This window comes from Macaca fascicularis, chromosome 15, assembly GCF_037993035.2.
Source record: "Macaca fascicularis isolate 582-1 chromosome 15, T2T-MFA8v1.1".
NCBI lineage: Eukaryota > Metazoa > Chordata > Mammalia > Primates > Cercopithecidae > Macaca > Macaca fascicularis.
The window spans coordinates 115561378-115575449 of NC_088389.1; the positions used below are offsets into that span (position 1 = coordinate 115561378).

General features: G+C 40.4%; 1 protein-coding gene across 14 annotated transcripts in view; it reads left to right on the top strand.

Moving 5' to 3' along the window:
* Positions 1–14072, top strand: part of NTRK2 (neurotrophic receptor tyrosine kinase 2) — a 365115-nt gene that overhangs the window by 268372 nt on the left and 82671 nt on the right. For all 14 annotated transcript variants that reach the window (XM_005582046.5, XM_074017737.1, XM_074017735.1 and 11 more), the window contains one exon: positions 4727–4857. In XM_005582046.5, coding sequence (XP_005582103.3) covers positions 4727–4857 — 131 coding nt within the window. The remainder of the gene's footprint in view (positions 1–4726; positions 4858–14072) is intronic.

The following is a 14072-nucleotide window of genomic DNA, read 5'->3' on the forward strand; positions in this document are numbered from 1 at the left end:
TTTTTTTTTTTTTTTTTTAAATCAGTGATTGTTTTTAGTTTTCCTTCAAATCTAGGAAGTCATTCATGGTAGAGTTTGGACTTCTTTTTTTTTTTTTAATTTGAGACAGAGTCTCATTCTGTTCTGTCCCCAGGCTGGAGTGCAGTGGCATGCATATCCCTGCTCACTGCAAACTCTGTCTCCCAGATTCAAACAATTCTCCTGCCTCAGTCTCCCAGGTAGCTGTGATTACAGGTGCGTGCCACCACACCCATTTAATTTTTGTGGTTTTAATAGAGACAGGGTTTCACCACGTTGGCCAGCTGGTCTCAAACTCCTGACCTCAAGTGATCTGCCCACCTCAGCCTCCCAAAGTGCTGGGATTACAGACGTCAGCCACCACACCACCCAGCCTCTTATTTATTTCTTGTTACAGTTGTTTATGTTGGGTTTAAGGTGATTTTGCTCAAGTCTCCAAAGTTATGAGCAGTGAATTGGCTGACCACAGAGAAAGGAAGCATGTGAGAATTTTGCATGCTTATATGATATTTATCGCGGAATCCTTAGGCATGCTTCACTCAGGATATTTTGTGTAAAGCGAATCAAAAATGTCCATAGAGCCCTTCAAGACAGTGATATTCAAAGTCTTAGACCACAGTGAGATAGGAGTTTGACCAGAATGTGAACTAGGGCATTGCTTCCTTCATTACTAAAGTCTTACTCTCAGGAAAAGTTAGCCTAATGTCACACAATCAGCCAAATGAAACCTTTGGATGTCTGGCCTGTTAGCTCCGCTGTTGAAAGGTGCAGGAGAAATGGCAGCCCAGTGTTGTTACAGCTTAGGCTGGTTACTGAGCCTTTCTGAGCTCGGGCCCTGAGAAGGAAGGCACTGGTAAGGTGGAGAGGGAAAATGTGGGCCCAGAGCTCAGTGGGTGAGAGGAGCAACCGAGGTGTTAGCAGAGGTGGTGCAGGCTAATGCCTCCCTGAAACAGAAGCTTCAAGACAGCTGGGGCTCTCGCGGGAGGGAGAGGGAGTAAAGGATCAGAAATCAGGTGTGCAGGCCCTAAAGTACCAGGGGATGAGAGATAGAGATGGCATCCAGTTGAGAGGCTTGGGCATCCTTGGCACATTGCCGAGGTTTTACTGAAATCAGGGAGGTAAAGAGATGTTTAAGAAGAGTTGAGGAAGTAAGGAGCTTGTGGAGTCACAGGCAGTGAGCTCAGAGTACACCGTGGGAGAGTGTCCAGGGGAGCTGAAGAGGCATGAGCGAGCCACGTTGGGAGGATAGTGTCTGGATAACCAGGGACTTCCTGTGGTGTTGTAGGGAAATGGAAAATGGGCAAATTGGGATGAGTTTTCATACCTTCTTAGAGGAGAATGGGAAGATGTTCTTAGCTCAATGATGTGAAAGTTTCAGATTAGATGTTCTTCCCACTCCTGCCATCTCAGAGAATTGAGCTACTTTATCACCTACGTATTTAAAAGAGTTGACCTCAATTAACTCAAATAACATAGTCAAGTACTATTTTTCTGTCACTATTATTATTAAACATATTTTTTCACAGATATTTATAAAGCACCAGTTGTATGCACAGCACTGTGAGGACCTGTCAGGAATACAAATACAGAATTGTTACCTGTGCCCCTAAGTAGCTCAGTCTTATAAAACAGAAATTTGGCCAGGTGCGGTGGCTCATGCCTGTAATCCCAGCACTTTGGGAGGCTGAGGTGGGTGGAGCACGAGGTCAGGAGTTTGAGATCAGCCTGGCCAATATGGTGAAACCCCGTCTCTACTAAAAATACAAAAAAAATTAGCTGGGCGTGGTGGCGCACACCTGTAGTCCCAGCTATTCGGGATGCTGAGGCAGAAGAATCCCTTGAACCTGGGAGGCAGAGGTTGCAGTGAGCCGAGATTGTGCCACTGCACTCCAGCCTGGGTGACAGAGCAAGATTCTGTCTCAAAAAAAAGAGAAAGAAGTTTATTCCATTTACAGATAATACACTGGCAAAAGGACACTGCTCAGATATCAGTGCCCCAAATCGTACCAAAGCAGATAAATGCAAATATAGTAGCCCATTTCCTAAAGAAAAGATGCACATTTCCTACTTTCAAGGTCAACATGGGAAAACCGCTTTAATCAATTTTAGTTTTGGAAATGATGAAATTGTGGCTTTGACCTTAAAAACTTATTTTCCACCAAAATTTTCTCCTGCTTGGACTATGAAAAGACAGAAGGTATGTAATCAAATGCAAAAAAAAAAAAAAAAAAAAAGTTAAATAGTTGCCTTGCTCTGTGTTAAAGTGAGAACTAAATCAAGTGGGAATTTAATTCCCAATGAACATGTGACAACCAGGGAGTTAAATATTAGATTTAAATAGGGCAGCTAATTATCTGCAAGAATTACATTTGTGTCTTTATATGGGCACTCTCCCTAATGAACACATTTCTCTCCTCTTCAATTCAGGCGTTGCCACTGGAGCATGAGAAATTAATATACGTTCTTATATTCATCAATATTGTTGCTCATAAAAAGACCTTTTGATTTTTATCACCCTGAGTTCCCAGAGGCTCACAGAGGCATTCACAGCTCTGAACCACATGAATTATCAAGGGGAAAAAAAAATCCTATTAAATCAAAATCTTAATTACCACTTGCATTTTCTATAAAGTTGTGTCCAAAAAGAAACTGAGCAGGCTATCCATCAACATGGAATGGATGAATAAACGGCGGTATCGTCCTTCCATAGAATCTTATACAGTGGTATGAGGGAAATAATTCCTGCTACACACACAATACAACCCAATCTCAAGGACACTGTTGAGAGGGATGCAAGACCTGCAACAATTCGCACTGTATAACTCCGTTTAACGTAGGTTCGAAAACAGGTGAAGCTGAACAAGCTCTTGTTAGAGATGTAGCACTGGTAACAAACTTACAAGGGAAATGATTAAGACAAAATTCAAGAGGATAGTTATCTGTGGGAGATAAGTAAGAATGTAGGTACAATCAGGAAAGAACACATTGGTGCTTCGAAGTTACTGGTGATATTCTATTTCTTAAATGGGATGGTGGGTTCATAGGTATCCATTTTATTATTATTATTTACTGCAGTTGAATTTAAACTGCAGAGATATGGTTTATATTTTCTTATAATGCAGTTCACAATCAACTAAATTTGAAAAATGTTATCAAATTACACCTCAGTACTCTATCTCTACTTTGAGTTGCACGAGGCATCAGGAGATATTTAGGGCTTGCTCTTAACCTTGGGAGCTTACAGATGTGATATAATTGGGGGATACATCAGAATACAATCAAGCCATGATAGAATGTCAGTTCAGAGAAAGAGGTCGTTGGTGGTCAAAGTGGTCCTGGAAAGCTCTATGAGAGAATAAGAATTTGAACGGGGCCTTGAAGGATGAACTAAGCAGAGAGGAAGCCTGGCAATTGTTTTTATGTTTTTCTCTATTTCTCTTATAAATCAAATCTCTGCTCATGCAATTTACAATTGAAAAGAGACTTTGTAAAGTAGAAGAAAAGACATGAACTCTGGAATCAGACAGATTTGGGTCCAAATCCCAATTCCATTCCCAGACTGTGAATCTTGGAAATTCCTGCAGACTGTTTTCCCACTTGTAAAATGCGGAGAGGATTCTGTCACGGGATTGTGAGAATGACATGAGAGAATATAGTTGACCACACATTCCAAGCTCTAGAGGGCATCACAGTCTCTTTTTAATGCACCACCATTCAGCAACAAGGAGTTCAGAAAACAATACCAGCCAAGACCCGGTGGAACTCCCATGCTAAGGGACTCAGCATTTAATGTGCTGAGTGAGGAGGCACAGCTCGCATGTACTTCTGTCCTCTGCAGGGTGCCCTTGTGGGCCTCTCCTCCATGACCCGTGTCCTTTGGTGTGCTCCTTCTCTGGTTTCCACCTTGCAGCCAATGAGTTTCTGAGGGCCCTTAACTGCCTCCTGCCTTGTGCACCAAGAGCGTGTATGGATGAATGACTTGAGCCATCGCTGCTCCAGACTGTAGGGAGGAACATTCTCTTGTCCTGGGATTCATCTGTTTTTGTCTCTTCTTGGCCTTGGAGAGCCAAGACTGAGCCATGATTTTAAAACAAGGCTAAGGATGCTAGTCTTTAGTGCAGACGTCTAGATGTTTCTGATCCAAACGAAGGAAGTCAGTGAGGCCCAGCCGTGTTTTAGCCCACTCCGCCAGAAGGCTAAAACTGAGGTGAGGCCAAAACCTTAATTAACAATGCACAGATCTTGCATTTTCCTTTTGTTTCCTCTGACTCTATCTCCCTTAGGAATCTGAGATGGCTTAACCAGGAATTCAGGATTGCTAGCTATCTCTCTGCTTTGCCCCACTGGACACACTACTAACAAATATATGCAAAGCATCTGGCTTATAAGAAGCCTGCCATTAATGTGAATTTCTCATTCTCCCCTTTTTTAGTCTATAAAGGTTATCAAGGATATCTTGCAGTCAGCAACTAGGTATCTACTTTAGTTTTATCAGAAACAATAATTGAGTTCTGGAGAATAAGGTGATGAAACCTCCTCCCAGCCATTTGGGGTGGACTGTGAAGATGGACACCCAGCCTTTTTGGTTCACTGTGCAGAGGAGAGACTCTTGGGCCTGGAAGCTCGGGTACAGGCCACCAACTCCTCACCTGCTGCCTTCACCTCCGTGTGCTTCAATTCCAATTTCCATTCTGTCTTTGTTTTGCAGTTGTTCAGCACATCAAGCGACATAACATTGTTCTGAAAAGGGAGCTAGGCGAAGGAGCCTTTGGAAAAGTGTTCCTAGCTGAATGCTATAACCTCTGTCCTGAGCAGGACAAGATCTTGGTGGCAGTGAAGGTAAGAGAACATTCCAGAATGTCTCATTAACCATGATCACACTTATGTGTGGAAATTTAACTCCATTTTATTATATTTTGGTGGCCAATGCAGGAGCAAATCGTTCCTGCTATGGTGGATGTGTCCAAATTCCTTTAAACTAAATGGACAGTCGAAAGGACATTTGGGGCACATCCAACTGTCAGAGGTTCTTCTCAGGGCCCACTGACAAATCTGCAGGCTGTGAGGAGCTCTGAGTACTCTTCCAAGTCCATACTAACTGAATTTTGGATGGAAGTCAGTGGGGCCAAAGATAATTTGACCAGCTGAGTCTTGAAGACTCACATGTGTCTCCTCAAATTGTTCGGCGCTTGTGCCAAGCTCAGCTGAAGCTTGTGTCGGGTTTACGGTTCTGGAAGGAAGGATTGTGGACTTCACTTCCCCTGTCAGCCTCTGTGCCACTCAATTCTCTACCTTGACCCTCCCAGATGCGTACAAATCTCCAGGGTGTTATATAGCACAGGCATGATTTCATCCAGGGCTGGATGGCATCTCCTGTGAAATTCACCACCCACGGAGACTTGGTGGTTTTACTAAAACAAGGAAGACCAAAAGTCGTCCATCACAGTCATGTCCTCCCAAACTCAAAAAGGAGTCTTGGTCTCAAATAAGATAAGCATTGTGATTGAAAGGCATACAATTTCCACTGAGCTCTCTAAAACACAAGAATTAACAAAAATAGCACAAAAGGCTTCAGGTATTTTGCGTATTTTTTTTCAAAATTTTTTTTAACTCACCAAAATAATGAGTTTTATATATATATATATATATATATATATAAAACACTTAAAAGAGGCATATATTTATAAAATGAATTATGTTCTAAATGAATATGGACATGGCTAATGTAATAAAATATAAGTTCTTGACTTAATATAAGATGATTGAATTTTTTGCTGTGTTTTATTTCTGCCAAACAGGAAGCATTTTTACAAATGGCATTTATTTATTAGTTATAACCAGGACAACTTTTCATTTTAGAAAATCAGGAGTCTATTCCGTTACTGTTATACTTAACATTAAAATGTTTCAGTACATACATAATGGGCAACTGAGAAATAAAATTATTCTTGGAGTCATCCAGCAGACTAAATGGTTTCTATTAAAGTTTATCCAAATAGAAAAACTGTACATTTGCTTTCTTTGTCATCAAAAACAACTAACCAAGGTGGCACGATACTCCTAAACTCTCAGAGAAGACTCCTAAACTCTGCACTTTGGGGTGAATAAAGAACAGACCTTCCTAGGAATGATAAATGTAAACATTTTTCAAATAAACATCATCTTCCCAAGATGGGCAAATGGAGCGGGAGAGAGAGAGAGGAGAGAGGAGAGGAAGGAGATCCTAGAGAGATGTGAAGTTGAATGGAGTAGAAGGTGGCAAAGTGAGAATCTTGCAGTCATTCTGGAGATGTTTAATTCTTGCTTTTGCTATTACTTCCTCTTTTACTTACTCAAAAAGTTTTGTTTGTCATTGTTTAGCACAAAATGTTCAGAACATTTGGCAGTGTTAAATCTGCAGTCTCTGTTTTCTTCTTACTGTATCTTTTTTCCCCCTTTTGGTTGAATGAGACCAAAAGGTAGCTCTATTTTTGTAAATTTATAGTTGGATCACATGTTAGAGTTGGAAGAATCTTTGGGAACATCTAATCCTAGGCTAGCCATGTATTATAGACAAGAAACTTAAGACCCTGGTTTCATGTTCTGGGCCCACATTTTGTACTGCCACCCAGGAAGCCAAGTCAGACCTTCAGACTCTGCATTCACTTCCTGGTGTCACAAGATGGACTCTTTGAATGTAAAGAAATCCTGGGAGACTAGGGAATCCTAGATGAGAGTGTAGAAATAGCTGAGAAACCTCAGGAAGATATAGAGGCAACAGATTTCTCAGTGGATATGGCCTTTCATCTTACCACTTCTTGCCCTGTGCCTACTTCTCTGTACTTCTTGCAATACCTTTAATGAGAGTGTGTTGTGTAGCTGAATCCAAGGCACCCTCAGCTTATGTGTTACATTTCCTTCAAAACATATGCTCAAACAGGACTTCAGGGCTTGGACAACTAACAGTGAGGGGTCAGCTGGTGACAGTGATGTTTAGCCTGGTACCTGGGTTGGCGTTAAAAGATATCTTATGCCATTTCACTTTCCTGCCCACGGCATGCTTCTGTTTGGGCATATGTCCCATTACCACTGTCAGTGAGGCCCCTCTCTGGTTTGTATCCCAGTCACATTCCTAGTTCCACCTCTGAACCAGACCTAGGGCCTAGGCTTCACATACATCCGGGCTTTGCCAAGTATTTGCAAAGTAATGGCCTATGATGAGTGTTTCTTTAATCAACACTGCTTTTAAAAAAGGAAAAACGGGATTTGATTCTTTGTTAAATCCCAACTCTTCTCTTTGCTAGTTTCATTCTTGTTGAAATTCAAATGAAACTATCATCTATCATCTCAGATAAGGAAGACAAAGTGCCTGCAGACTAAAAATTCATTCTAACTTCATGGTCACAAACCTAAGAAGTTTCATGTCAGTGACCTTACATGTGAATTTTTTTTTTTTTTGAAATGGGAGGTTTTGCTTATGTTTGCTAGAGTAATTTCGAGCTTCAGAGAGGATGTTTATTTCAACTCTCTGGGATTCAGAGGCTGCAGACACGTAAGGGACTGGCTGGACCTTCCACAAGCTCCAGGGTGAATTGGATCAGAATAACCCATGGACTTTTCACAGAGCTGTCACTCGCCAGCCTGACCTGCTCATTTTTAGGGCTTTAGGCCTATTGAAAGTGTATTCAAAGACTATCCAAAGGAGTCTGGGAAGAAAATGTCTATGGTTCAGCCCTGACCACAATGAAGGGATTTTTTAAAGGAAAGAAACCAACTGAATGCAGCTGCCGGGAACTGCACAGCTTCTCACCTCTGTGGAGTGACTGCCGGGCTTGCTCCTCTTCCATTGGAGACACCCAGGGATGTTTGACAGCCTTTCTGCTGTTGCTTAGCAACCCCTGCAGCATTGATTATGCATGCTAAGAAATAGCAGCTATTGTCCTTTTTCCTTCTCTAGAAGGAGCTGACTCTGGTGTGAAATCGAAGGCTTTCTATTCAGATTGACAGATGTCAGATTCCTGTAAATTCTGGTGTTCATGATTTAAGAGCTTGAGGGATCCATAGGAAGAGATTTAGGGTAGAAGTGATCCTAAGGCATGTGCATGACACTGGAGGGCACACAGAGCTGAGCATCCTCTCCCATCAGAGTATCTGCTTGTTTGGATCCAACCGGATTGTCCCTTTCCTGATATTTTTGGATGATCTTTATTTTTTTAGTGAAATGGATCTATCGACCATTTTTTCCCCTTTGCACTGAGTTATAATAAAAGAACCCATAGAGAGGAGGAGAAGCAGAGAAACCAGTCTTTGATCAAACTGAGTTACTTCACCTTTAAGTAAGTCAATTGCCAAGGAAACGCTTCATCGCAGTTTCCCTGCATTAACTGTGGATGCATTAGCTATTTTTGGCTCCATCCAACCTGTATTTCCAAAGCTGCAAGTCCTATAACATTTCCTTGTACTATGAATCCACACTGATTTTTGCTTTTTAAATATATCCACAAGTGTGCGTTGTGGGATTCATGGTCTCTCCTCCCCTCCCCGCTAACTCAGGTGTATTTCTAGAAACATAAAATGCTGAATAGGAGAGAGACCTTAGAAGTCACATATATAACCCAAGCCTCATGTTTTATGGATGAGAAAACTGAGACTCAAGGAAGTCGAGTGACTTCCCCAAGGTGTAAGTTAAAGTGAGTCAGAGGTGTTGCACAGGAAGAAGACTTGGCAAGATAAAAAATGGTAAAATTTGACTTCAGCAAGCACTTTCATTGGAATCTGACTTAGGATTTTTGCTTTTCATGTTCCTGAATTCTTTCTTGTCAGCAGAGAAAATGATGATGTTTTTCTCCACCAAGAGTTTGGAAAAGTTTTCTGATAAACCCTCTAGCACATAATGAGGCAGGCCCCATGTGGAATCCAACATGTTTCTTCCATTTCCGTGTTGGGATGGCCCCTACTCAGCCTCTTGGTCCAGGTAGCTCCCACCCACCCGTCACCTCTCAATTCAAGTTGTCCCTCTTGGAGAGGATGTCCCTTGCTTGCACCTCCATCTAGGTCACATCTCCATGATATATGCTATTAAAACATCTGTACTTGTCCTTTATAGCATTTGTTAATATTTTAAAATTATATATGTATTTCTGGGCTTATTTAATGAATGGCATTGAATGTCTGTCTCCTTTAGTAGAGTGGCATATTCCCCAGGATGATAATAGTGCCTTTTAGCACATTGCCTCATATATAGTAGTATGCAGTAAATGCTTGTTGAATGAATGAAGGGATAGATGGGTGGGTGCATGGAAGAACAAAAAGATCATGAAAATAATAGCCTTTAGATAATTGGAGAGTTGGGCCAGGTGTGATGGCTTACACCTCTCATCCCAGCACTTTGGGGGAGGCCAAGTCGGACAAATTGCTTGAGCTCAGGAGTTCAAGACCAGCCTGGGCAACATGATGAAACCCCATCTCTACAAAAAATACAAAAAAATTAGCTGAGGGTGGTGGCACGCACCTATGGTCCCAGCTACTTGGGAGACTGAAGTGGGAGGATTGCTTGAGCCTGGGAGGCAGAGGTTGTAGTGAGCCGAGGCTGCACCACTGCATTCCACCCTGGGTGACAGAGTGAGACCCCAACTCAAAAAAAAAAAAAAAAAAAGAGTTGACAGTTGGCATTTCTAGGTAGGGAAATAATTTGATGATCTATTGATAGTCACAGACTTTTATAGCTGAAAGAAACTATAAAGATGACATATATATAGAATAATGTAATCTAACAAGAAATTATTTTAGAAGTGATTGAATCACTGTATAGATATAGAGAACTAATATTGATATTCTTTAGCTTAACTCCACCATTTTGCCAATGAAGAAACATGAATCCAAAGAAGACAAATGACCCATCTAAGGTCACATAGCTTAAAAGAGATCATTTAATGTCAATGTCAGACCTGGGACTTAAACACAGTCCAGTGCTCACTGGGCACCTCGGTTTCATTTATTGAATTTTACATGTGCCCTGGTGAACCAAATTCAGGAAATCCAACACAATGACACTTATCAAATAATATAAAGGAGTGTGTTAGTTCTGTTGTTTGTATGGAAAGATGCAAGACATGTTCATATTTTCCCAAGTAGAAATTTAATTCAAGGGAATAAGTGGAAATAAGATATACTGGATTCTTGAGGGAGTGTTTAGGCCTCAGGGTAATACAAGCAAAATATTATAATCAGCTTTTAAAAAAAGAACAATATTATGTTCATTGGAAACCCAAATCAAGCTGGCTTAAGCAGAAAAAGGAATTTATTGGCTTCTAGAAATCCATGCTACTAGAAAACCTACCTACGGGTATCCCAGCTTTCAGGCACCACTAGATCTAGGGAATGAACAATCCTCTTTCTCATCTTCTCCATCCCTTGGCTCTGCTTCCCTTGGTATTGGCTTAAGTCTCAGGCAGTTTATTTCCACATTTGCTAAAGACTTGACAGTGATGACTCAGGGCTTAGATCCTGCCCTGCCAGCAACTCAAAAGAAAGAGAGCTCCTCCTTCCAAACAGCTATGCAAAATCCAAGGGATGACTCCTATTGGCTTATCTTGGGCTGTGTCACCAGACCCTCTGGCCAGAGGAATGGAATATGCTGATTATCCAGGCCTGGGTCACATACCCACCCTTGGAAATGAAAGTTGGGGTCCATTCTACCCAATCCATATGGACTGAACATGGGGAAGTATTGGTTACCTGGAGGAATATTAGAGATGCTATAACCAAAAGAAGGGAGAAAGAGATCTGACAGAAGAAAGTGAAAGATGACCAACTCAAATGGGAATTGCAGGAGAGCATGACCTCCCTGTGATGGGAAGAGCTGGTATCTGAAAGCTCACTCAAGATCTGAGGCAGCTCTGGTGACTGTCCCTTCTTCATCGTCTCAGCAGGAGACATCAGGGAATCTCCTTGGGGCTCCCCTGCTTAGTGCAGCTGCCTCTTGCCTTTGCTGCTCCCTAATATTTGCCTGCTGCTTTCATACCAGCTACTGCCCACACTGCCTCCATGACTCACTTGCTGATTCCCCAAGAAGGAAAATACTACGGTCCAGTTCTTCCAATTAGTCATCTGCAATGCCACTTAGTCTTCATGCCAAGACACCTACCTGCCATCCGATCATTTGAGGTGGTCACGTGGTACAGAAGAGGCCACCTGTGGGAATGGAAGCAACCAGAGCCATTTTTCTCAGAATCTGTACAAGAGCAGTATAAGGGCTCACAAGAAAAGCACATATTCTCCAATTCTGGAACAGTTAAAAAAAAAAAACCCAGATGAGAAAAAGCATCAAGAGTTAATTGACTCAAGTGCTCTACCCAGGCAAGGTTATTTCTAAGACAGATGGCTCTTTTCGTTCTTTCTTTTTATTTTTTATGACAGTCACCATATCACTTTTCACATCTTCATTAATTGTGAAGTCCTTCTCCCATTCATCCCTCTTCCTATGCCTCCTTCCCATGTTTCCACTTACATTGGCATGTGAAATACTTGTCCCAATAAAATGGAAATTGATGATGAAAAGATGAGTTATTTAAGAAGACATTTTTTAGTGTTACTCTGAAAAAATAGTTTGTGTCAACATGACATAATGTTACAGAAGGCACTGACAATTCTACACTTATAAGGATCTAGGAACAGGAACTGTAAAACTTTTAATAATGTAATAGTGTCTGTGATTGTCTTTATTATCCAGATGCTGCTTAATAGACTAGATTTCTATTGTTCTTTGGGTACGTATATTCTTTCCTGGTGTGCACACTCAAGACTGTGTGTGCGCGTGCATACGCAGGCATGCAGGAGTGCACTGTAAGATAGAGAGTTAGGCATTTTAATTAGATAGGCCCCAATTATTAAGTTCCTATATCAATATACCTTTCCCAGTAATTTCAACTTTAGACCTTGGGTCAGGGATCTGTTTTTTGTCTTGTTAATCACTTTGGTGACCCTCGTTTCTGGCTTGTCTTCTATTTATCCACATATTTTCAGAAAAGCTAAAACAAAACAGTGCATTTCACTCTAATGAGGACTCATCTGGCATCAAACATAGCTGGAGGATTCGTTTCACACTTTTGTATCTCTGGAGTGTATGGGTTGAAATAGTTGTGCTGCTTTTTCATTTACTTTAACATGATGAACGAATTTCCAATCAAACCATGGTCTACCAGCTCCTTTATGTCTAGCAAAATTTTATTGGAAAATTTTATGCTGGTGCATTTAAAGCCTGTAAATATATTGCATTTGTTCACACTGGAGGTCAACTTCTGATTCACTCTCTTTTGATTCAATGTTTCTCTAATTGACAGTTGTTATGAATTAGCTTCCCATACAAAGACATAACATTCCTAATATGCAACTTGATATAATATGCAAGTATAAACTGTCTATTTTAACCACCATATTATTGCAAATAGTTTAAAGTATGTGAATCAAAACTTAACCTCCTGTTTCCCTTTGGATAGTTGCCTTGTTAGATCTGAACTGGAAGAGCCAGTATGACTGAGAAAATAAAGATAGCAGTGAACACCCTGACCATAAATCCTGTATTTGAGGTTATCACTTGGTACATAATTAAAGTCCTGTCAAAGGAGTTATATATAACTAACTGAGTTGATATGCACAGAGTATTGTTTTCTAGCACATAGCAAGCACTGAGTGTTTGTGATCATTATTGTCTTCATACAATCATTTAATAAGTTTTTACATTTGTAGGGATGTTGGGAAGCTACCTATTGCACTCTCTCTAGTTTCTGAGATTTTATTTCTACCGAGTTCTTTCTATCCATGAATTCATTAAAACACACTCCTCCGAAGCTGAATTTTCTAAGAATTTGATAGACACTTCCTCTACCTATTTTTAGAAAAGATCCTATCGTTAGAAGTTCATGCAGCATGCAGCATTGTGATCAAGGCTTGCTCTAAATGCGTGGTTAATCATTGCCTGTAACAAACTTATAAGTGTGTCTGCCTTAATTCTATCTCAATTTTGTAGTTTAGAAATGTTTTCCAACATTCCCAAGAAAGAGGTTGGCTCACTAATAGCCTATGGAGGTGGCTTTTATAGAACAATGAAGTCCAACAGAAGCATAATGTGAGCCACTATTGCAAGTCACATTGGTAATTTTGAACTTCCTAGTATGCATATTTGAAATGTAAAAAGAAACATATGAAACTTATTTTATCAATATAGTTTATTTAACTCAACATATCTATATTATCATTTCAATGTATTATTAATATATTAATGAGATAGTTTACATTATCTTATTTGTAGCAAGGTCTCAAAATCTGTTAGATGTTTTTTACCTAAAATACATCTCAATTTGGACTTGCCAAATTTCAAATTATCACTAGCCACCTGTGACTGTTGGCTACCATATTGGACAGTGCACATCCAGAAGCCATCAGGAGACTAGAGTCTCCATTTTCAGCAGATCTTGCCACAGCGATCCTAACCCGGAGGAACTCAGGCATATTAACCAAACATTCTCATGCATCTTGGTTGACTGGTTTGGGAGTTTTTTTAAATTTCCCTCTGTGTTTTAAACACTATGGTGGGAATTGGTCATAGTGAGGTCTTACCATAATAATCTCTTCTATATTTTATCTTTCACCTTAACAAAGACACTGTTTCTATGATCTCTAAAATATATGAGACACAGAATATAAGATCAGTATTTTTAGAAAGGACACAACCTCTATTTTACCTCATCTCTCCTAAACCACCTATACTTTGAAATGGGCGATCATTTGTCATGTCCTACAATATTCTATCACACCAATGATTTCAAATAAGCCCTCTTGCCTCTCTTACTAGCTTTCCATTAACCTTCAAATTTTGCTGAAGCATTTCGTATGAATTTTGATTTTTCTTTTGTTTTTGCTCTCCTATTTCACCATCACTAGTTTTTCAGTTCTGTGCTGAAATTTATTTCATACTACTGCATTTTTCCAACTCTGAATCAATATGTACTCGAGGCAGTATCTTGCTATAGCTCTGGAGGAGCCCTCTCCCTTAAGAGTATCTTCAGAAAAGATGG